Source organism: Molossus molossus, unplaced genomic scaffold (assembly GCF_014108415.1).
Source record: "Molossus molossus isolate mMolMol1 unplaced genomic scaffold, mMolMol1.p scaffold_m16_p_1, whole genome shotgun sequence".
NCBI classification, from domain to species: domain Eukaryota; kingdom Metazoa; phylum Chordata; class Mammalia; order Chiroptera; family Molossidae; genus Molossus; species Molossus molossus.
This window is the reverse complement of record NW_023425344.1, coordinates 182,485,214-182,507,901: the sequence shown is the minus strand read 5'-3', so window position 1 is coordinate 182,507,901 and position 22,688 is coordinate 182,485,214. Positions and strand designations below refer to the sequence as shown.

Here is a 22,688-nt window from a genome sequence, read left to right as displayed (position 1 = left end):
GACCCTGGCCGGTTTGGCTCAGCGGTTAGAGTGTCGGCCTATGGTCCAGAGAAACCCAGGTTCAGTTTCTGCTAAGGGCACGTACCTTGGTTGCAGTTTGTCCCCGGCCCTGGTTGGGTTGTGCGGGTGGCAACCACTCGATGTGTCCCTTTCACGTTGATGTTTCTCTCCCTCTCCCTCCCATTCTGTCTGAACAAAAAAATGGAAAAATGTCCTCGGTTGAGGATTAAAAAAAAAAAAAAAAATATATATATATATATATATAGAGAGAGAGAGAGAGAGAGAGAGAGAGAGAAATATCGAGATCGGACCTGGCTGGTTTTGCTCAGCAGTTAGTGTCCACCCATGGGTTGAAGGGTCTCGGGTTTGATTCCCAGTCAAGGGCATGTACCTGGGTTGCAGGTTTGATCCCTGTCGGGGTCATGCTGGAGGCAGGCATTGGATTGATGTGTCTCTTTCACATAGATGTTTTTCTTTCTCCCCCTCCCCCCTTCCTTCTTCCTTCCCTCCCTCCCATTCTATCTAAAAATCAATGGGAAAATCCTCTGGTGGGGATTAACAAAATAAAACAAAAATATAGAGATCAGGCATTCCAGGAGGTTCCTATTGCAATCAGCCCACCATCCCAAAGTGTCTTTTTAAAAAAATCCTCACCAAGGACTTTTTTAAATTTTATTTATCTTCAGATAGAGTGGGAGGGAAAGAGGGAAGAAGAGAGAGAGAAACATCGATGTGAGAGAGACACATCTGAGTGGCTGCCACCCGCACAGCCCCGGGACAAACTGCAACTGAGGTACATGCCCTTAGTGGGAACCAAACCCGGGACTCTCTGGTCTGCAGGCCGATGATCTAACCGCTGAGCCAAACTGGCCAGGGCCCAAAATGTCTTAAATGAGTAGTGTGGGGCAGAGAGGTTCTATCTCTGTGAAACACCAGAGGGTACACAGTGCTTTTTCATCAGTTCCTTGGACTCACACTCTTAATTTTTTACTCCGATGCTTTGGAGTGTCAGGATGAGTTGACATAAAGGGGTTATGCTCTTTATTTAACCCCTTGGTATCTTTATACTGGGAGGGCCCAGAACACTAGGAAGGCTGGAATATCCCACTGCCTATATATTCACATTCAGAACTTGGCCTCTCCTGACATACCAGGACATATAAAGGGTTTCACTGCAAAGGGAAAATCTATTTTACATGAAAATCCTGACTGCACAAGTGAGATGCTTACAACCTCAGTAGGCTCTGTATCTCTTGGGGCCCCTCAACTTACCTCTTTGGTGTTCCCCTATCTGATGTATCTGATTCTGGTTATTTGGTCCTTAGCTCTTGACCCCATGGAGATCTCTCTCTCTCTGTCCCCTCCCCCAAATCAAATGTACTTCCCTGCCCTTGGTTCAGGTATTGTCACTCATTTTCAGAAATTATGCTGGCTCCTCATATCATTTTTTCCCTTCATACACCCTATGTTCTCTGGCTTCCCTGGGTCCTGGAATTGCTTCATTATCAAAGACATTGAGATAAATTACTATGCTTGGAGAAGCAGAGAGGAAGCCAAGACCCAGCAACTAAGCAATAATATGTGGAGTCAGAAAAGGCCTAAACAGCATCTGTAATGAACTTGATTTATTGTTAGAGTTGAAGGCGGCTCCATTACAGCAGCTGGGAACTAGAGCAGGGAAGTGTGGGGAGGAGCAGCGCACAGCAGCACGGGGAGGGTGGAAGCTGGGAAGAACACAGACGGGCTCATTTTGGTTTCCACAGTCATTTGGCAGAGAAGCCAAGTCCTGACGCGTGTCTGGATTTCTCAGTCCAGCAGTAGTCTGGCAGGGCTGCTCATTGGCTTGCTTGGGGTGAGGTCCTCTCCTGAGATGGTATTTTCAGCCTGTTTTCATCTCACTCGGTAGAAGTTAAGCTTTTTTAGCTCAGCTTCCTCTCCCTTTCCTTCCTCCCTCTCCTTTCCCCCAAGTCCTCTGGCATGGCCTTCACCTCCCAGATCTTCTCTAAGAATTTGGGGCCAGAAAGGCAGCCAGTGTTCCCATTTCAGCTGCAGATGGTACAGTGGAATGTTGGGGGAATCACACATAGCTGGGGTGTCAAATGTTGGGATGTCAGGCAGTGGCTTATTTTTAACCCATTACACACCAGGCCACAGTAGATGACCACATGCAGAGAAGCCAAGCAGGGGATGAGAACGGATCAGGATAATTAGAATGGGTAGGTGAAAACTTCAAAAGGTCAGGGAGCTTGGAAAATTCTGGGTTTGGGGCTGAGCTCTCCTGCTTCTTTGTGCTGCCCAGTAGGCCTGGTCTGGGCACAACTTGGGGATGTGAATGGTATGAAGCAGGGACTGGGAGGATAAGCTGCTTTCTTCTCTCACCAGTCTGTTGGTCAAAAGAGCTTCAAGTTTTGGATTGAGACATTTGGATACAGAGGGAAGCAGTGGGACAGTGTAGCAGCAGTGTACCCCCAGACCCGTGCTGGAACCCAGACCCTGGTGGGTAAGGGGATAGGAGGTGAAGGGTGCAGCTCTGGGTACCTCACTGACAGTATCCTGCCCCCAGGTCACATAAGTTAACTATTGGAAAGCCTTCCTTGGGATGCTAAATAAATAGAGATAAAGAGATCCCTGGGGTTGGGATATGATCTCCTTCCATGAGGGAGGAGGTTGTACTCTTGAGACCCATCCTCACCCCCATGTAATACCAGCATTTGGCAGTGCTAGGAGAGGGTGTCATTCCAGAGTTCTCAGGCATCAGATGACCTCCTATCCTATCCTAATTTTTTACCCTCCCCCTATCCTATCTGTTACCTTTGGTTTAGAGACTCCTCTAAGGTATGGATGAGGGGAAGGGACAACACCTCCCATTTAGCCCAGCCAAAGTCCCCACAAGACATCCTGTCCTCCACCCTCTCCTTCCCCAGCTCCCATGTCCCCCAACCCCAAAGGACCCAGCAGTAGCCATTCTCTAAGGGAGCTGGGGGAGCAGATCCTTGGGGAAGGGAGAAACGTTCTTTCAAAACTCAATCTTGCAGGCTGGGAAGGACTCATCCTGCATGACCACGGTGCTGCTGCTAGCCAGGACCAAGACGTTCAGTTGTTGCTGCTGCTCGTGAGTCTGCTGGTACCACTCACGAGTTACCTCAGTGTCATGAGTAGGAATCAAAGTCACCTAGGAGGGAGATAAGATGCCTGATGTGAGATGTGAAGGGAATGGATGTGAGGGGGACGGGACACCTGATGGTCCAGGAACTAATCCCTCTGCCTGGGCTCAGTCCTTTTATGAATAGAGATTGCGTTCCACAGTTGTCTCTGAGTAAGCTTTGACCCTACTACCTCCTGGGCATTCCTTGCCACTCACCTGAAGATTCTCCCCCCATTGGGCTTTGCCCTCCAGCAGGGCATCCAGTACAGCCCGGCTTGGCTCGCCATTGGCAGGGTCATTCCCACTGACCACATAGTAGGATGCACGCACTCGTCGGAAGAAGTCAAGGTCAGCAGTCTTGCCACTACAATGATTCGGGATATAGGCGAGATCCACATACACAGGGGGGCCAGAGCTGCCCTTGGAACCCAAGGCCACTGTAGAGAAAAGCCAGGACTCATTGTAGAGGGAAAGTAGACTGCTTTTGGCAACCTTCTCTCTTCTTCCCTTCCTCCCACTCCTGGAGCCTTAGACCAGCCACACCCAGCCCCAATCCACAACCTTTCCTACTTTTCACATCATACTTACTTGGTCCTGCCTTGAGTCCATTGACTAGGCCTTTGGACATGGGGCTGTGTCCATCCTTTTCCTCTGCTGTGGTGACCTGGCTTGGAGTGCTACGTGGCCGGGGTGGGACCCGGGATGCTCGATCTGCAGGCCCTTTACCAGGGGTGGGTGAGCGTTTTCCCCGAAGATCCAGACGCCTGGCAGGAGATGCTGGCTTGGCCCGGCCTGGGGCCCTGCGCCCTACTCTCCCTTGTGCCTTCTCCTTTTCCCGCAGCCTCTCTACCCTTCCAGACTCTGAGCTGAGCCCTTCAGGATCAGCCATGCACACATCAGGGCGGGGAGGGGATGGGCGAGGGTCTGGCTGGGGGATAGGAGGTGGGTCATGGCCAGGTCTGGGATGGTGAGTTCCACTGACCCCCCCAGCTTTGTCCACAGGCAGGAAGTCCCCATCTTCATCTGAGTCAAGGGCTGCCTCAGCTGTGATGGATGGACACTCCTCAGTTTCTGGTGGAACATCAGAATCTGACTGTGAGGAGCCTGAGTCACTGACTGATGTTGGGGGTGTCTCATCTGCCACCGGACATGGGCCCCCCGCCCGGCGCCTACCTCCTCTCCCTACCAGCTGAGCATCCTCAGTTGAGAGGTCACTGTCAGTTGTGGATTGGGGCAGAGGTGGGTTCAGGAAGGATGGGGAGAGCTCCCCACGGTGGGGCCGGGGCTCAGAGGCACATCCCTGGGGCCCAGCCTCCATCTCAGGGGAGTCACTTCTAGATGGGCTGCCAGCGGTCCCTCCAGTACAGAGTGGCTGATCAGGAGAGAGCAGAGTATCAGGCCGGGAGCTCCTCTCAGCCCCCTCAGGCCAAGCCCCCCGTTCCCAGGCAGGGCAGCCTGCAGCCTCTTTTTTCTCAGCCTTGGCTGGGGAAAAGCCTGGGGGGTTGGGGCTGGTTTCAGTTGGACCATTGGTGGCATAATCCCCAGAGGGACCCTGGAAGGAGCTTGGCTTCTTGGTGGCCGCCACTGAACACTCTAGGTGGCAGGGCATGGTGTCATCAAGTATGTCTCCAGGCAAGCTTGGAGCTGGAGCTGGGGTCAAGTCCAGTGAAGCTGGAGGTGCTGGGCTCAAAGGAGTTGGGTCCCAGAGGCCATGGGCAGTTGCCTTCACTCCTGGGGCCAGGTCTACAGACCCCAGTTTTGCAGCCTCCAGGCCAGCAGGGAAGTACTCAGCCACACTTGAAACCACAGGTGTGGTGGCCTCAGAGGAGGAGCCTTCAGACAGGGCTGGTGAGGCAGGTCGAGGCAGGCTGGAGAGGAGAGGGGCCCCAGAAGAATGAGCTGACGGGAGCTGGGGCAGTGAGGAGTCCAGGCTGGGGGCCTTGGTCACTTCTAGGTACTCATCGTGCCGGGCTCTGCTGGGGGGCCCCGGAGCCAGAGCCAGAGCTCGGTCCCCAGAGAAGGCAAGGGAGCCACAGGGTGCTGAGCGGGGTTCAGCCGGAGAGGGCAGCTGTGGAGGAGCTGGCTGCAGTGAGGAGAAACCAAAGGCTGAAGCAGGGAAGTCCAGGCTGGGTGGGGCAGGGCCCAGGTGTGAGTCTGAGGAAGGACTGGTATGTGATTCACTTTCAGGCCACAGTTTAGGGAGCCCCACAGGGATGGGGCGAGGGGGACTTGGGGACTGGGCTTCTTTCTCTGGCTGCTCCAGAGCCCCCTTCTCTAGCTCTGAGTCACTAGTGTGGTCATCCCAGTGACTTCGGCCTGATTCCTTGGGGGATGGGGTTTTCCTATCTGGACTACAGCTCAAGATGTTACCATTAAGGTGGGGGCTTGGGCCTTTACTCAGGGGGATAGGAGCACGGGGGGGTATTGCAGGGAGGATGAGGCTGGGCTCCACACTAGGCCCTGGATCAGGCTCCTGCCTTGGTGGTACAGTAGGTCCCGTCAGGGCTGCATAGCTGAAGGACGGGGTATCAAATTGGAGGCCTTTAGGTGAGACAGGAGACGAAAGTTCCTTTTCTGCAGATGTGTTTCGGCCAGCAGCCTCCTCCTTGGTTGAGATGTGTGGGGGCCAATCCCCAGCTGCTCCAAGAGGAGGTTCCCTAGTGGGGCATGCAGGGCCAAGCCCAGTAAGCATCATCTGCTCATAGATGTCCGCGTACTGAAAGCTTCTCTCATCAGGATAGGGCGTGGGCTCTCTCTGCTCTGGCTCGGTCTGCTCAGGCTCCTTGGTGGCATGGCTCTTGCTGGCCTCTGAAACCTTTGAGCTGTGAGGGCTGCTGTCAGGAGCCTCAGCCTGACCTTCTTCTTCCCTTTTCCCTTCAGCCTTGCGGTAGTCCTTCCCAAGGGGAGAGTATGGTCCACCTTCTAACTCAGCTGCCCCCTCCTGCACTGCAGCCACCACACTGTCACACTCAGCTGTGCCCCAGGAGAAGGGCGCAGAGGTGTGTGGCTCAGGGGCAGGAGTTGGGGGAGCTGGAGCTGGGGAGAGGGGTGCAGGGGGCAGGGGTCTGTCCTTGGGCACCCATGGTGGGATGTCAGCCAGCCATGAGGGGGTGATGGGTTCATTCCTCACTGTAGGCATGGGCTTACGCTCTGGGACAGGGCTCTCTCGTCCTGGGGCCAGAGGAACCCTCTGTCTAACCATCTCAGGTGGGGAAGCTGGGGGAGAGATGATCTCAAAAGGGGAGCGGGTAAGCTTGTCTTCTTCCTCTGGTGGCAGCCCAACTGGTGACTCAGCAAGCCACCGCTCCACCTCCAGCCCTTTCTGTGATGAGGGCTCCTGGAAACCCTTGAAGTCTGAGGCCCAGGGGCTCTTGGGCATGTGCTCTAAGGGGGGCACTTCTTGGTCATCATCTGGTCCCTCGTCAAGGAAAGTGCTCTCCCGCTCCTCTGTATACCGTGGCTGGGTCCCCTGGCCACCCAGCTCATGAGGGAACCAGACCTTCCTCTCACAGCTCAGCTCCCTCCAGTATGTGTCCTGTTCCAGGGCCATATCCTCTCTGCCTCTCCAGTACCTGTCCTCCTGCTCAGGAGATGTGTATTCCCATGTCTGGGCAGGTTCTTTCTGTTCTCCAACTGGCTCCCCTCCAATTGGAGATGTTTCTCGCCACTCCTGGACCACATCCTGCTCCTTCCAGTATTTTTTTTCCTGCTCCTGGGCCTTGTCCTCCTGCACTGGGCCCTCTTCCAGCCCCAGAGCTTTGGTCTTTTCCAGCAGAGCTTCTTCCTTCTGTTCCACAGCCTCAACTTTTTCTGAAGATTTTTCCTCTAGAACCTTCTCCTTTGATTTCATGGTTTTCTCCTGCACTGGGCTCTTCTGCTCCTGAGTTTTGTCTTTCTCTTCCAGAGCTTTATCTTTTTGTTTAAGAACCTTATTGTTTTGTTCCAGGGCTTCATCCTTCTGTCCTAAGGCCCAGTATTTTTGTTCTAAGGCCTGATCCTTTTTTTCCAAGGCATTGTCTTTCTTGTCCTGGGCCTTGTCCTTCAGTTCTGAGACCTTGTCCTCTGGAACCTTGTCTTTCGGTTCCAGGGCCTTGTCTTTCTTTGCCAGGGCTGTGTCCCTTTGTCCTAAGCCTTTGACTTTTTGTTCAGAAGCTTTATCCTGCTGATCCATAGCCTTTTCCTTTTCTTCCAGAGCCTTACCTTTCTGATCAATGGCTATATCCTCCTGCTCTATGACAATATCCTGCTCCAGAGTTTTGTCCTTCTGCTGTAGGACTTCATCCTTTGGTTCAAGTCCCTTGTCCTTCTGCTCTAGCAATCTGTCTTTCAATTCTGGAACTTGACCTTCCCACTTCATGGCAATGTCTTCCATGGCAAGGCTTGGCAAAGACTCAGGACTCTTGGTGAGGGAGGTATCAGGTGTTAGACTGTGTTCACCAGGGCTTGTGATCACTTCAGGAGAGTGCTTCCCATTTTCCAACAGTGTCGTGTGAGAGGAGCTGGCAGGTAATTTTCCATCAGGACTGTCATCTGTAATGTCTGCCTGTACAGAGTATCTAGTGTTCTCATCTGTGGGAGAAGACACTGTGGCTGCACGGGGTTCTGGAATAGACATGGGGGCTAGGTGCTGAGAGGTGTCCTCAGCCTGCATCAGAGATCTCTTTTCTTCCTTTCCGAGATTTAAGTCCCCAAACAGGAGGGTGCCAAGACTCTCTGGAGACAGCTGCTTAGAAGAGATATCCAAAGAGGTCTCCTTGCTGGGACTCTCCTCTGAGAAAGAAAGTGACCGGGTATCTTCTGGAGATACCTGAGGCCAAAGGTCTTTGTGTAGGTGCTGCTCTGTCAGACCACAGGGAGATCTGGGGATGGCTTCCTGGTTGGCACTGTCTGGGGAGACCACACTGAGGATAGAGAGGGACTCTGCATCATCAGGGGAGAGGCTTTGGTCAGGAAATTGGAGCACCTCTTCTTTCTGAGGTTTGCCAGGTTCTTGGAGTGATGTCTTCAAATCTCTCGGAAGGGCTTCTGTTTCCAGAATTGTGCCTGTGGGTTCTCGTGTCTCCACAGTCTCAATGACTATTGCTTTATCCTGTTCTGGCAACAGTTGGGTGGTATCACCTACATGTCCCTCAACAATGCTGATAGCTGCTTTCTGAGCCTGGGGGCTCATGGTAGGAGGTACTTTCCCCCTATTCTCTAGTGTATCCTCTTCAAGCCCTGGCTTGACTGTCTCTACAGCATCTTCCTTGCTCATACCTGGTGTGTGCCTAGTGTCTCTCCAGGAGCCGGCTTCCTGAAAGTCTTGGGGCTCAGACTTTTCATCCACTGGGGACTGATGAAAGGGTGTGTGGGTAGCACTGGGTGGGCCAGATGGTGGAGGAGAGGCCATCTTCACTGTACTGTCATCTGGGCTGAGGCAGCGCTCCTCCAACTCTCCGAGGGCTGGTTCCCCTGGATATAGGGTGTGCCCAGGAGCACCAAACATCGGGCCTCCATATTGACCGTGAAGTTTCTCAGATATATCTACATTTGTGGTGTCCTCTTCCACAGCTCTTTCTCCAGGCAAGCCCCTCCCTGCAATCTCTCCTCTCTTTTCTGCCTCTCCAGTCACAGAGAAATCCTCACAGGGTGGTGATTTGAAGCCCTTGTCTTCTTCCAGTGAGGAGGTGGGTGAGATGGTACCAGCCGATGGCACATAGTCCAAGCCCTGAGTGGCTTCGGTGCGGGATGACGGGATGCTTGTGACTGTGTCAAGCAGCAGGGAACTCTTGCCTGTCTCCTCTGTCTGGGGAGCTGTGAGTGAAGCCACAGACTGGTCCTCAGCCACAGATGTGGCAAAGGAAGAAAGCTTGTCACACTCAGTGATTGAGGTAGCTGAGGACACGTGCTCCTCTTCAGCCAAAGGGGCAGCCACCATGTTGGGGGGGTAGGTGAGTTCAGTCTCTGATGCTCCAAACCCTTTGCTGGAGGTGATGGGAACAACACTGTCTGCAGGCTGACTAGCCTCAAAGGGGCCAGGATCTTCAGGCCCAGGGAGGTCATATGCACTTGTAGGAAATCTAGGTGGAGCTGGGCGCTCCTCTGGCTCATCATGGATCTCCTCATCTGAGATGGTCTGCTCCGTCTCTGAGTAACCAGGGATTGTTTCATCCTGGATATAAGAGACGTGCTCATTGGCTCCTGCAGGTGTGGCCAGGCTGCTTAGGAATGATGTGGTCTCCTTCTCAGGGGCCTTGCCCTGGAGTCCCAGTTCCCGGCCCCCAAGAGCCTCCCTGCCCCTTGGAGTTACCTTCCAGGCTTCCTGCATATGTTTTTGATAAAAACCCTCAGCCTTTGTCTCTTCCTCTTCCTCCTCCTCTGAAGGGTGCAACTCCTCCATTTCTTCTAACTCAGCCTTTTCTATCACATCCTCCTTTACCTCAGGTTCACTTTCCTCTCTGGCTTCTGTTCTATCAGGGAGCCTCTCTGATTCCTTTTGCTTCTTTTCCTCCCAGGTATCTTTCTCTTCCTCTGTTTCAGCTCCAGAGTTTGGGCCTCTATCCTTGCTGCCTTGCTCCTCAGGGGTGTCTGGGACAACCTCTTTCTCCTTTATCACAGGCTTTTCTTGTTCCAGCCCTGGGACAGAGGGTGGTGTCCCCTGGGCAGCTGTGCTCAGAAGTCCCTCCTCTGTGGTGTCTGTAGAGAGAGGTTTCTCTTCTAGTCCTATGTCCCTTTGTTCAGCCAATAACCTCCCCTCCTCACGCTTCATCTCCTCAAAGTCCTGTGTGAGGTCCTCTGGTGAAGACAGGGTCAGCTCCCTGTGCCCACTGACTGTTGGAAGTGGTACAGCTCCCTTCTGGGCTGGGGGTATCCGGGGCTCAGAAGACAGCTCCTTCTCACTACGGGCAGCCCGGCTCTTGTCCATCTTGACCCTGCCAGGGGCCTTGGCTTTGTAGAGGGTCTTACGTACCTCAGGAGTAAAGGGCTTCAGGTCTGGCTTGGAAATTTTCTTGACCTCAGGTTTGGTATCTTTCCTCTTCTCCTCCTTCTTAGCATCCTTCTTCTCCTCCTTCCTTCCTTCATCTTTCTTGAGCTCCTTTCTCTCCTTCTTGATCTCCTTTTTCTCTTTGTCTTTTTTCTCTTCCATCTTTGATATCTTTTCTTTCAGGTGCTTCTTCCCTACCTTGTCTTTGATCAGCTTTCGCTTCTCTGCCTTTAATGCCTCACTTGACTCTGTCCTCACCCTTTCAGGCTTGGCAGGCTTCTCTGGGGGCTTCTCAGATGACTCCTTTACCTTCTTCTCTGTCTTGGCTAACTCCTTGGCCAGTTCTGAGCGGGCCTCCTTGGCTCCCTCTTCAGCCACTTCCTCCCGTTTGGCCAGCTTGCTCACAGCTGTCTTAGTAGTGGCCTTCAGGCTCTCCTTGCTGTCAGCCCGCTGTTTTATTTTGCTGGGTTTGAGGTTGGCAGGCACAGCCCCAGCAGCCAGGTCCTTTTGAGTGGCCACAGGGTAGCGTAGGAAGTCCAGGTGCCGAAGCTTTTCCAGGCCCTCCAAGATCTTGTTCTGGGGAGCATTTCCTGGGAAAAGCACACGTACAATCTTCTCAGTGGGATTGGCTGGCAGCCAGACCACCAGAGCAGTGATAGAGGTCAAGTAGGGCACCGAGATCTCAGCTTCCTTTCCATTAGCCAGCACAATGCCTGTCTTAGCTTTGCTATTGCCTGCCCACTTCTGCATGAGGAACTGCATCTCCTTGCTGTCTTTGACAGGGTTGAGAACGTACATGTCTAGCCGGCCCACACCCATCTTGTGGAAGAGGGTCAGAGGCTCAATGGTGTTGCTAACTACACGGTACAGTGGTTCAGCCTGGATTCCCAAGCGGTTTAAGTGCTGCAGAGTAAGGCAGGCCTCCTCAATGCTGCGCTTGGCCTTCCGGGAGGCATCAGGCAGCCGTAGCTTTTCAGGCACATTGAAGAAGACAACTCCAAGCTCAGGGGAAATGAGGTTCTTCACCCAGTCGCTGTAGCTGCTGGAGCCCTGGGACTGCTCCTCCTCCAGTTCTGCCACTTTGCGCTGCAGGAGTCCATTGATGCCTGGCAGATTGTCTGCTCCGATGTGTGTCAGCAGCACTGAGTCAATGCGGTCCAAGTGCCGCACCAGCTTCCAGAAGCAGGACTTGCGATCAGAGCCACCATCCACTAGGATATTGAAACCATTAACGGCAAAAAGGGCAGAGTCCCCACGGCCACCAGGGAAGATGTAGCAGCAAGGTTTGGAGAGCTTGAGGAAGCCCCCTGAAGTAGGGGGCTCTAGCAGGTCAAAGGGGGATGGCACATCCACGGTCTCAGAGACATACTCAGAAAACTCCGCCACGCCATCCATGGTGGGCAGTGTGGGTTCAGGGTTTAGCCGGAGATGCAGGGTCTCTTGGGAACTGGATAGTCCCAGGTGGCTCCAGTCACCCTCCCCTAAGCAGGACACGGTGAGGAAGGCCTGGATCCCAGGGTCTCTATTGCTGAGCAATTGGGCAATCTAGAGTAACGGGAGATAGAAGGCTGATCAGGTCATTGGGATTGTCTTAATCCGACTCACATTCAGTTTGCTAACTCCACCACTCTCCAAGGTAATATCCTACCTTTCTGCCAGGGCACCAAAGGTCAAGCAATATGAAATTTTCCCTCCCCGCAGCTCTAGTCCTATTCCGTACTCTGTTCTTCCCAGACATGCAGACATGGAACTTACCTCTGGGTTGTGAAGAACCTGGGCAAAGTTTTGATAGGAGTAGGTACCACTCTGTAGGATGAGGTCTCCCCCTGGCTCTAAACTTTGTCCACTCAAGATCAGTAGTTTGTGAGCTGATGGGCTGCTTAGTAGATGGTGAACCTAGAATGGAAGGAAGAGAGTGATCATAGATGTAGGAAACCCAGGGAAGGGCACTGAATGTTCCTGGTTTCCTCTCAGTACTGCAAGGACATGCTCCCCACTGGTAGCCCCATAACACCTCCAGAGTGGGGCCGGAGATTGTAAGGCAGCTTAGATGGCAGAAAAAGGATGGTTCAAAGCCAAGTCCAGGAATTCTTGGCCTCACAGCAGTAGCACTGGCAAGGGTGAGTTACAGCACTTTCAAGCCAGGCCCTCATGGAAGGCACAGGCCCTGGCCTTACCTCAGAGCTGATGCTGTCGGCACTGGGATTTACCAGGATAATGGTCTCTAGGATCTCACTCTGGTGGCAGAGGGTCCTCTGGCCTGAGGGAGAGATGCAGGGATTTGTATTGAAGATAGTGGGTATAGATTAAAATAGAGAGGCATTGTGTGGGGCAGGAGAGAAAAGAATGCACTATCAGAAAATAGGGCCTAAGAGAAAGAGAAGCCTGGCTATTAGATCCTGCCACTTTAGATACTGCTGAGTAAGGTCAAGGGACTGGCTCCTTTAGCCCTTCCCTTTCAGGGTTTCCTCCTCCCCTCTTCCTCACAGTCTATCTTCTCCCCCCTTCATCTGCCACACCCTCTGCCTGGAACTCCCGCCTCAGACTGCCCTGTTGACAAGAAGCTTTTGTCCCTCTAGAGCACTAAGCTCCTGGTGCTGCCTGGAGATGGGGGTGCTCAGCTGGAGGGACGGCTCCTGGGACATGATCCTCACTCAGCTCTTTCCTCTCTAGCCTGCATCAGCCTTAGGCTTTCGTGCCAGCAGAGTGCCTGGAAATAAGGAGATGGGTGCTTCTGTGCAGTGACTTCAGACTCCCCATCCTCCTTTCCTACTCCCACCCCAGGCCAGAATTCCCATTCCAAAAAACAGAGAAGTCTGCACTATCTAAACCCTTGGGGTTTTTCAATTCAAAGAATAGAAACAGGACTGTAACTTCTTGTTCTGTTCTCTGGTTCCTGAGAGGCCAAGCCTGCAATCACAAACATGCACCCAGTCATATTGTTCCCACCTTGCCTCCATGTCCCCAGGCTTCAGAGAGGCCTGGTTCACTACCCCACAACCCATCTCTTGTGAACAGTTTTTCCTCTCCTGTGGGCCTTCTGCCATGGAGAGGGGAGTTAGCGGTTCATGAACAAGAAACAAATAAGGAAGGAAAGACTGAGTGTTCCCCACCCCATGGAAGACACCCTCAAATCCCCTATCTACTTCCCTTCTCCAGGCTCACATGAAACACCGAGCAACACAGCAAAGCAAGTGGTAGGTTAGACAGAAGATACTGAAGATAGATGCTGCCAGGCCCTGCTCCTACCCTTGCCAGTTGCAGTACACAGTGGAGTTATCTTACAGAGAGGTGAACAGATGGCCTGGGTAGTGGGCTCTCTGGAGGATATTGATGGGAGGGCTCATAATCTTCCACTAGACTCTCTTCTGTGAGCCAGCTCTCTCCTCTTTCTTGGGCTCTGACAAGAGGAGCCGGGGCCAGGGCCTCTGTCAAGTGGAAGAGCCTTGGTGCCAGGATCAGGGAGACCTGGCAGCAAGGAGCTGCAGCTGCAGGGGAAGTTAACTATGGAGAGTGGCAGAAGATCAAACCCCACACAGGGTGGGTGGGGCCCAAGGGGAGTTCAAGGGTCCTTGGGAACTGAGGGAAGCTTTGAGGTCAGTTCAGAGGAAGACAGGGCCAGGGCTGGGGCAGGTGAGGGATAGCATGGTTCAGGAAGCAGCTGGTCCTAGGCTAGCTCTAAGTAGTTTAGATTTAGAAAAGCAATTCCTAACACCCCCCCACCCCCCACCCCCGCAACACACACACCACAAGGTTGCACATTTGAGCTAGGAGACTCAGAAAAAGAAATATCTGTGATACAAACTGATTTGCTTCCTATCTACCACTCCCCCTACCAATCTATCATTCCTTGCAGACGCCTGTTTATAACCACTAAACTTCTCTGATCCCAGTTCCTGTCTTGGCACAAGACTCTCTCCATCTCTCAGCTGCTCTCCAGTTCCGACTGGCAACTACATGGTTTGCATCCTGGCCCCTCCTTTTCAGGCCTGGGAGAAAGCACTGTTTCTCTCTTCTGCTCCCCCCAACAATCCCAGCAAAGGCAATGGATTTATTTTTCCTTTTTACTTCGAGAGGACTTCTTGTGAGTCAGGGTCACTTCCCTTGGCCAATGATGGGGTGGGGGTGGGCTGCGGGTGCTGAGGCTGATCCGGCAGGAGGGCAGGTGTCTCTGCAGTGAGGCAGAGGGGAGGGGAGCCACTCGGGCAGCTGCAGTTTGCCGCAGTGTGTGAGTGTGTGTGAGTGTGCGCGCTGAGCTCAGGCTCCAGCTCCGCCCCCACCCCCACCCCCACCCCAGCATGACAAGTCATTTTCTTGGCTGCCGGGGTGGGGGTGGGGGGTGAGGGGGATGAAAAGAGAGAGAAGAAACTGGCTCTTCTGTTCAAGAGCCCCCATCTTGGGAAGAGCAGCAGAGATGAGGTGGGGGTGGGGCTGAGACTGGGAACCGGTGGGGTTGACAGGACTGGGAATGCAGGGCAGCTGCTCGGGAGGGAGTGCTCTTAATCTCCAGAGTGGCCTCTCAATCTCCGGAGGAAGCCAGAGAGGGGTAGGGGTTTAGAGTCCCAATCTCAAGCTAGAGCGGGGAAAGGGGTACGGGGAGCCTACTGCAAATAGGTCAGTCTGTGAAGAGGTTCGTGCCACGTCTTAATGACTCCTTCTTCCCTTCTTTTCCACAGTATCCCCCACCTTCCCTTACTTGGCAAAAACTCGCTGTCCCACTCACCCCCAACATAGGAGCAGCTGAGCAACCTAGCAGCTGACACACAGAGACCCTCCCATTAGGTACATTCCCATAACATCCGCCTTTCCCTCAGATTCTTCTGACTCTGCCCCAAGGCATAGCCGCAAACTCTTCCAGCACCCAGGCTGCCAGACAGAACCAGTGACACCACCCTCTGCTGCTGCCCCTAGGCTGATGTCTCCCAGCCCAGCCCAGACTGAGAGGTGGACTATCACTGTCCTGGCCTCATTGGCCTGTACCCGGTTCTCGGTCCAGGCTGGCCTCAAAGCCAATAATGTTCATCTTTCCCCATTCCCTCACACTGCCTACCCTGCTGGACCAGTTCCAGACACATCAGATTAGGTATCAACTCCCTTCCTGTTACCCCCATCCCACCACTCTATCACAGCATCCCCCATTCCCCATGCCAAGCCCGTCGGTTCCGTTTGGTTCTTACCCTGGATGTGGGAGGGAGCCCCTCATGGAGGCTGAAGCTCCGGCCTCAGCCGGCAGCTTCAGGGAAGAGTCTGCAGCACTTGGGGTGGGAGTGGGGGGGGGGGCGCGCTTGATGGGGAGGGCGGTGCCAGGGCGGGGAAGAGGGGCTGGTCCATGACGAGGCACTGGAGACTTAACTGTTTCTTTGCCTTCACAATATCAGTGCTCTGGTTCCTCTTCTAGGTTCTGGAGGGGGTCTGAAGAGTTGTCTAGCAGCTCAAAGAGCCAGGGTGGTCTCCAATGGCCCACAGGACCCTTCTCCCCCAGCCCTGCTTAGTCAAGAAATGCTCTCTTAGTATCAGCCAAAAGACCAAAAGCTCTGTGCTATGGCACAATGTGGGTAATACAGGAGGTATGGGACGCCTGGGCCCTCCCCCTTCTCTCAGGAACCATCTGCTGCTTCCCACCTCAGACCCTGGGAGTGACCTTCAGTCCCTAGAGGAACAGGAGACAAAGGGGTTGGGGGCCTGAAAGCACAGAGTAGGAGTGAGGGGACTGCTTGAGAGGAAGGCTGGGGACCAGAGTTACACTGAGCTCTGCCGGCAGCTTCTGAGCCACAGCTACAGAAACCAGAGGAAAACAAAAATAAGACTCATTTTAGGTTGAAGGGTAGTTTAAAATTTTGGAGTGGACACTGGGGTCCTAGATAATCTGGGGTGGGGCACAGAAAGCCTGGGAGCATGCAATTCTGTGCTGATGCAGCACAGCAGGTAACCACACAAGCACTGATACGAGGAATTCTTGGGTCGTTGGGTATGAAGTGGCAGGGTGCTTTCTGCCGGTCAGTGAGAGTTAACAGGGACAAAGGAGGATCACCAGGGCCCCAGGCCTAAGCAAGATTTTTTACTATAGGTCAATTATTCAATGTAACATAAATTACTTTTTAGATTAAAAAAAAAAAATCTTATAATGACTTTTTAGTGTTGGGTCCCTGTTCTCTCCTTGTCTTTACACTTTTCTATGTCCCTTTGATGACTCTGTCTTATACTATCTTAATCCTTATAATATTGGCCCTGTTTCCCTTAGTCCTCTGTCTCAGATTTAGTGACATGCTCTCGGATTCAAAAGTTGGATCTGGACGGCTCTAGCACTCAATTCCAACTGGGTGATGCTCATGTTCCCACAACAACGTCCTTCCCTGCCCTCTCCCTTTCCATCAACCTTCCCCAAGCCTGGCCACATCCTAAATCCTTCCTCACATTGACGTCCACCCACTCACATCCCAACACCAGCCCCACCCTTGCCCCAGGCTGCCAAGAATGGTTTTTGAAGGTCAGAGAAGCCAAAATAGTCTCTGCTCTCAGCATCCCCATCCCCCCTAAACTGCTGCCAGAGTAGAGGAGAGCTGAGTCACCAGTACTGGGGAGGTGGGGACAAAGCGGGAGGAATCCTTGCTCAGATCCGGGGATGCAAAGCAGCAACATGGCAACAGCCCCATTTGGATAGAGAAAGCCATCTGCAGAGATACAGAACACAAACCAGGCTGAGTTCGGAGCATCACAAAAGGGCAACACCTCCCTTCTGCAACTTCATACTTCTTATATCCTCCCACCTCAAACCTCCTATCCCCTCTCTGCTTTCCAGGGCTCTCTGGGGTGTGCTAAGAGAGACACTTGTGTAGACGTTGGCTTGAAAACAAAATAACATTTCTCACCCCAGTGCAGAGCCCACCCTTATTTTCAGCTGCTACCCACAAGGGTCATACCCTGGCATGGTTCCAACTCACAGTGGAGTTTTCCTTTAGCCCTCACCCTCTGAAGAGCTACCCATCACAACTAACCCTTCACCTGCTGCAATGAAATAGTGAGATGCCTGAGCTCAGGCACAAAGTGAGATCCAAAATCCTGGGTTTGAGACCTGACTCTACCCTTTTACTAATAATGCAATTAAACAAGTCATTTAACCTCTCTGAAAGCTTGCTTTCTGAACTATCAAGTGAATATAATATTAGTACCATTCTCCAATAATGCTGTGAGGAGTGAATGGTACAAAAAATGAAAAAGTGCCAATGAGCTGCTCTATTAATTCAGAATGGTTTTCATGTTTGAAGGTAACAGAACTAGCACTTTCTGAGCACATCAGTGGTAATGGAAAGTCAGACAGAAGACCTCCAAACTGGCCCTTCAGCTGGTGTGTTTTAGAGTCCTAGAATATCTATCATGAATTACAAATTATGAAGCCCTCTGCCTTACCTATAGGTGCTCAACAGTAGAAGTATCAGAGTGTTATTTAAGCTCAGTTTTCCAGTGTTCTAACTGTTTCTGGTTTTGTTTTATAATGCTTGAAAGCTCCTGCTTTTTGCAGGAGTTAGAAAGAAAGGTTCCAAATCACCATTGGAGATTGACTACCTGGTGCAAAATTCACCTAGGAAAGCCATTACTAGATTTGACCGCTAGAAGGAGCTGGACCACTGACTCTCCATCCTCTCCATCAGAGGGTCACTCCTTTGCCAAGTGTGGAAGGGTGTATAGGGAGAGGGGGCTGGGAATGATTGCATTCTCCCTGTCATTGTAGGGTACATTTTTGACCTTTAAAAATTTTTTTAATAGATCTTTAGAGAGAGAGGAAGGGAGAGGATGAGAGAGATAGAAACATCGATGAGCGAGAACATCAATTGGCTGCCTGTGGGGATTTGGCCCATAACCTGGGCATGTGCCCTGACTGGGGATCCAACCAGTGACCTCTTGGTGCATGGGTTAATGCTCAACCACTGAGCCATGCTGGCAGGGTCATTTTCCCCCCTTTTTAAGCATTTCGGCCAAGGGCTTAAGGAGAGGTGAGAGGGATGGAGGTCCAGTATGTGGGGTGGCCAGAAAGGATTAAGTCTTAAGGTACTAGCATATCACCTTGAGTCCATTCTAGCAGCCTGGTTTTCTTTGCCTCTCCATTAAAAAGAGGCTGAAGGGAGGGACAGTGTCTGCAGCTGCTCTAGGCTGACTGTTTTTTGTGGGGACAGCTGAAAGAGAAGCCAGCAGGGGTGGGACTGTGGCTGTCTTGAGCCTTGTGGGTTTTTCCAGGAAATTTTCCACTATTCTCTAGGGACATAGACAGGCCACCAAAAAAAAAAAAAAAAAAAAAAAATCCAAACCTAAAATAATTCAATAGGCTAAAGTAAGCCCTGATCTTGGGTGTATGGCCCTATGCCCCATGAGGACACTATGGCATAACTTTTTGATTGAAAAGATCTAATTGGTGTTTCTATACTAGTGCTTGTTTCTGAGAGGTCCCTGAGAGTAACTATGCATCTCCCTGTAAGCATCTTCCCAAGCATCCTCAAACTTAATTAATTAATTATTCTCAAACTTAATTTAAAGAATGGCTAAGTATTTTGGTTTAAGTTCTGTACATTCATACATCATTCTAGAAAGCAGCCTAATCTTATGTCTCTGTGGCCAAAAGGACAAGGTTAGAGAATTCAGTATAAATTATTAACATCAGCAGTCACTCCCCAAAATTCATTTCAGTCATTAATTTCATCTGCTATCATTCCCTTATCCAATCTTGCACCAAAGCTCCTAAGAGTAATAAGTGGTAAAACCATTGATTTTCAATCATCAGTGCTAACAGAGGAAGGAAGCCATAACATGAATAATTCTAAACAGAAGGCAGCCTCAAAGCAGTGAGTGGCTAGCTTCACAAAAAGCCAGTCACATCAAGAAGATGTCAGCCTCACATTTTGTTTAATGCTACACATATTCCTAAGATAATAAAGCATTAGTCATATTCACCTTGTCTTCTTTCTCTGGGAGCATCTCCAGAAAAGTCCATGATCAGGGAAATGACTAAAGATGTGGCAGTTAGCAGGAGGAGCAGGAAGAGAAGGGGACATGCCTATCTACTATACTGAATAATTGAGAATCATCTATATAAGAAATGAATTCAGTCATTTGATGCAGTAACTGTTGAGTTGGATGAATTTTATATTACATAAAGGCACTGGTATATGGATTGGTGTGTCAACATTTATCAACAACATGATCAGAATGCCTAGCACTTTTATAATGAGATGTAGGGCTTTCTGAAGTCTCCCCACAGACACTGTCATGGAATGAGAGCTCCTAAAATATTATTTTCTCAAATACCTGACCCATTTCTCCCACCCAGCAGAATGGGAAACTGCGTCCTGTGAACTTTGATCTCAGAGTCAAACCTCGAAGTGTGACTAGCTCTTGGAGCAGTAAATCCAGGAGACCCTGCTTCCACCCTGGATTTGATGGTGCTCATCAGCCTTTTGTACCAGATTTCTGCTCTGCTCTGGAGATCTGTTGGCTGAGCCAAAGGAGGAACCAGAAACCATGAAACCTGGAGAGTAGGCTGTGCCATTTGAGGGAAGTTCTAATCAAGGATCTGGGAAGGCAAGTGGGGGATTCAAGGGTCTCTGCAAAGGGAAGCAAGAGGCTGGGGTACACAGAAAGGTGAACACAAAAAAAGAGAGTGAATCTGTGCATGTAGATGATTGGTCATTCATGAGAAGTACCTCATTTCCTTAGTGAATGTCAACAGCTGTCCATAAACAACCCTCTTTTCAGGTAGAAATTATATTCTCCAGGCTGCTTCCACCATCATACCATCTCTCAGCGAAGTGTACTGGGTATGTAGGGATAGCTATGGAGCTTTACAACTTTCCCCTAAGGCAGCGGTTCTCAACCTTCCTAATGCTGTGACCCTTTAATACAGTTCCTCATGTTGTGGTGACCCCCAACCATAAAATTATTTTTGTTGCTATTTCATAACTGTAATTTTGCTACTGTTATGAATCACCATCAGAAATATGTTTTTCGATGGTCTTAGGCAACCCCTATAAAAGGATCGTTTGACCTCTAAAGGGGTCATGACCCACAGGTTGAAAACAGCTGCCCTAGGGAACCCTCCCCCCCGCCTGGCCAATCCTCCCACAAGGCCAGTTCTGCCAGGGAGAGTGGACCTCTGCTCTTAATTCTCGCCTGATGATATTTTTTTCCCACTGATTTTTACAGAGTGGAAGGGAGGGGGCGGGGGGAGAGAGAGAGAGATGGAGAGAAAGAGAGAAACATCAATGTGTGAGAGAGACATTGATTGGTTGCCTCCTGCATGCACCCCTGACAGTGATGGAATCTGCAACCCAAGTTCCATGCCCTGGACAGGAAATCAAACCAGAGACCCTTTGGTGCGTGGGCTGATGCTCTAACCATTGAGCCACACTGGCCAGGGTGGACCTGTGCTCTTTAGTGACCAACCCTCACCCACAGAACTGAGACAAATGATACTAGTTCTGACCTTTGACCTCTGAAGAGAAGTGAGCTAGGTGCCGGGTAATGAAGAGTCTCAATTGTTGGTTCAAATCAAAGGATGATAAGTCAATGTTCCAGGAGAGAATCCCTGTGAGAGAAAAAGAAACAAAGAGGGCTCTAGATTAGGTCAGAGGGGTTGGACATCAGGGAGCACTTCCAAGCTCACAAGAGGTTGGAAAGGAGAGGGAGAGGATAAGGACAACTGCCATGATAGCCTCACTTATATTTTTAAGAAAGGTGGTTAGTGCCTATGCCTATCTCCCATCCTGTTCCCTTCTTGGACTTTGCCTGAGCCAGAGGGAGAGGGGCAGAGTTTAGGCTAAACTTGGTCATTAGTGAGTTTGTGTGTAGCAATTTTGCAGAGTTGTCCAATTGTGATAGAAGTGACACTCAAGGGCCTATTCCCAGATACTGGGGGCTACCTTCCTGCCCTTACAGCTAAGTAGGATTCTAGACTCTCCTTCTTTGCCTCCCTCCTTGCCTCCACCCCTTCCAGGCTTACTTCCACCCGCAGGTGGCTCCGCAGCACTGCGCCACTGCCACTGGCTGGCAACTGGGGAGGGAGGTGAGGACTGAGGGGTTTGTGGCCACAAAGGTCATTTTTTTTTTCTCTTGGGTTGGCCGCCCACACTGGGAGATTTGGGATTTGTCCGCAGCGTTCAGAAAGCACCCTGTGCCTGTGCAGGGATCCTAAAGAAGAAACTAAGGTAGGCACATGGACTCTTCAGGGGAAGGTGAGGACTTTCAGGACATCTGGACCGAGATACTGCGGGACAGAGGGTATGACCAGAGGGGACCCAAGGTCTTCAAAGAGCTACTCCGCCTCCGGGAGATTGCGGAACGGCATGGGGGTGTGCGGGGAAGATGAGGAAGAGAGATGTTGGCAGGTCAGGAGGATACAGACGCGTGACATGGAAGATGCAGGTGACAGGGGTTGATGGTTCAGATTAACAGGACGAGCGGATTTCAGGAAGTGCACAGTAGGAATGGAGAATGCAGACGTACGCTCTCTGGGAGGTAAACGCAGATGGCGGAGAAGCTCGGGATGAAGGACGTCCCGAGCACAGCCAGGACAGCGGCTCACCTTGTTCAAGGTGGGCGCGCACGGCCCTCAGCTGACTCTCTGTGCCGATATCGCCGATCACGATGAGCAAAGAATGTTTCTGCAGGTCCCAGTGTGCCGCGGCCACCGTGGCTCTGGCCTCGCACAGCGGCTCTGCGGGGTAGCAAGACAGCGGTGAGCCGGGACTGGGGAGCCGCAGCCCGGGACTTGTCTCCATGGTAACGCCGCGAGGCCGCCGGGGCCCAGTCTCGGTCTCCATGGAAACTCTGTTTGAGTGCTAGGCCGGCAGCGTCCGCTGCAGGGAGAGTGCGCGCGGTTCTTAAAGGCCGGCGGCAGAAGCCGCCCATTGGCTGCTGCCAGGCAGGAGGCGGAGCACTGGCGCCGCAGGGGCCGGGCTGGGGCCGGGACGCTCCGGCTCTGCGGTCGCGCTTGGCTGGGGACGGGCGGTCGCCGACCCTTTTCCCTGCGGCTCGTTCTCCAGAGGGAGCGCCCACTCCGACCCGAGCAAGGGTGGGGATTCTGAGGGACAGGGTGGAGGGGCTAGTCGATAGATAGACTTATGTTTACCCTACAAGTACCCTGGGGCAATTTCGCGCCTCGCGTGAACTGAGGGAGCCATCTTGTCCCTTTCTGTCTCCGTTTATATCGCTGTCTCCATCTGTGTCGGAGTGTCTGTGCTATTGTCTGGCGCTGTGTGTGCGTGCGTGCGCGTGCCCTCCTGCCAGGGTCTTAGACTTCATCCTCGGTTTCCCTGCCCTCATTGCCCCAGACTCTGGGCGTGCTCTGGAAGGCTGCGCAGTATTGGAGGGACAGAATGACCTTCCGGCCCTGAGTCCCTGGTGAGTTATTATTCCGAAGATAGTGTTTGGCTAGCCTCCATCTTTGCTGAGTGCAGGACTGGAGTGCAGTGAGCTCAGACTGCAGCAAGGGAGACAGGAGTGAAACCCAGGAAAGACCTTCCCAACTACAGGTTATGTGTGTGACACCGTGAGTTGAGCAGCCTTGGGGGACTGTGTTATTACTTCTCCCAG

General features: G+C 51.9%; 1 protein-coding gene across 2 annotated transcripts; it reads right to left on the bottom strand.

Moving 5' to 3' along the window:
* Positions 1-1,625: 1,625 nt before the first annotated feature.
* MAP1A (microtubule associated protein 1A) lies at positions 1,626-21,651 on the bottom strand. 2 transcript variants are annotated; one of them, XM_036269704.1, is made up of 7 exons: positions 21,600-21,651; positions 20,581-20,682; positions 12,287-12,369; positions 11,865-12,005; positions 3,734-11,654; positions 3,362-3,582; positions 1,626-3,172 (listed from the first exon to the last, which is right to left on the bottom strand). In XM_036269704.1, the coding sequence occupies exons 5-7, from the start codon at positions 11,502-11,504 to the stop codon at positions 3,017-3,019; spliced, it is 8,148 nt and encodes a 2,715-aa protein (XP_036125597.1). In that variant the 5' UTR covers positions 11,505-11,654; positions 11,865-12,005; positions 12,287-12,369; positions 20,581-20,682; positions 21,600-21,651; the 3' UTR covers positions 1,626-3,016. The 2 variants fall into 2 exon arrangements, with proteins under 2 accessions (XP_036125597.1, XP_036125592.1); XM_036269699.1 differs by lacking the exons at positions 20,581-20,682; positions 21,600-21,651 and adding an exon at positions 15,287-15,350.
* Between the last annotated feature and the right edge of the window lie 1,037 nt (positions 21,652-22,688).

Coding starts and splice junctions, on each gene's coding strand:
- MAP1A (XM_036269704.1), bottom strand. CDS start 11,504: ATGGATGGCGTGGCGGAGTTTTCTGAGTATGTCTCTGAGACCGTGGAT. Junction 3,583..3,733: donor TGGACTCAAGGCAGGACCAA/GTAAGTATGATG, acceptor TTTTCTCTACAG/TGGCCTTGGGTTCCAAGGGC. Junction 3,173..3,361: donor AATGGGGGGAGAATCTTCAG/GTGAGTGGCAAG, acceptor TCTCCCTCCTAG/GTGACTTTGATTCCTACTCA.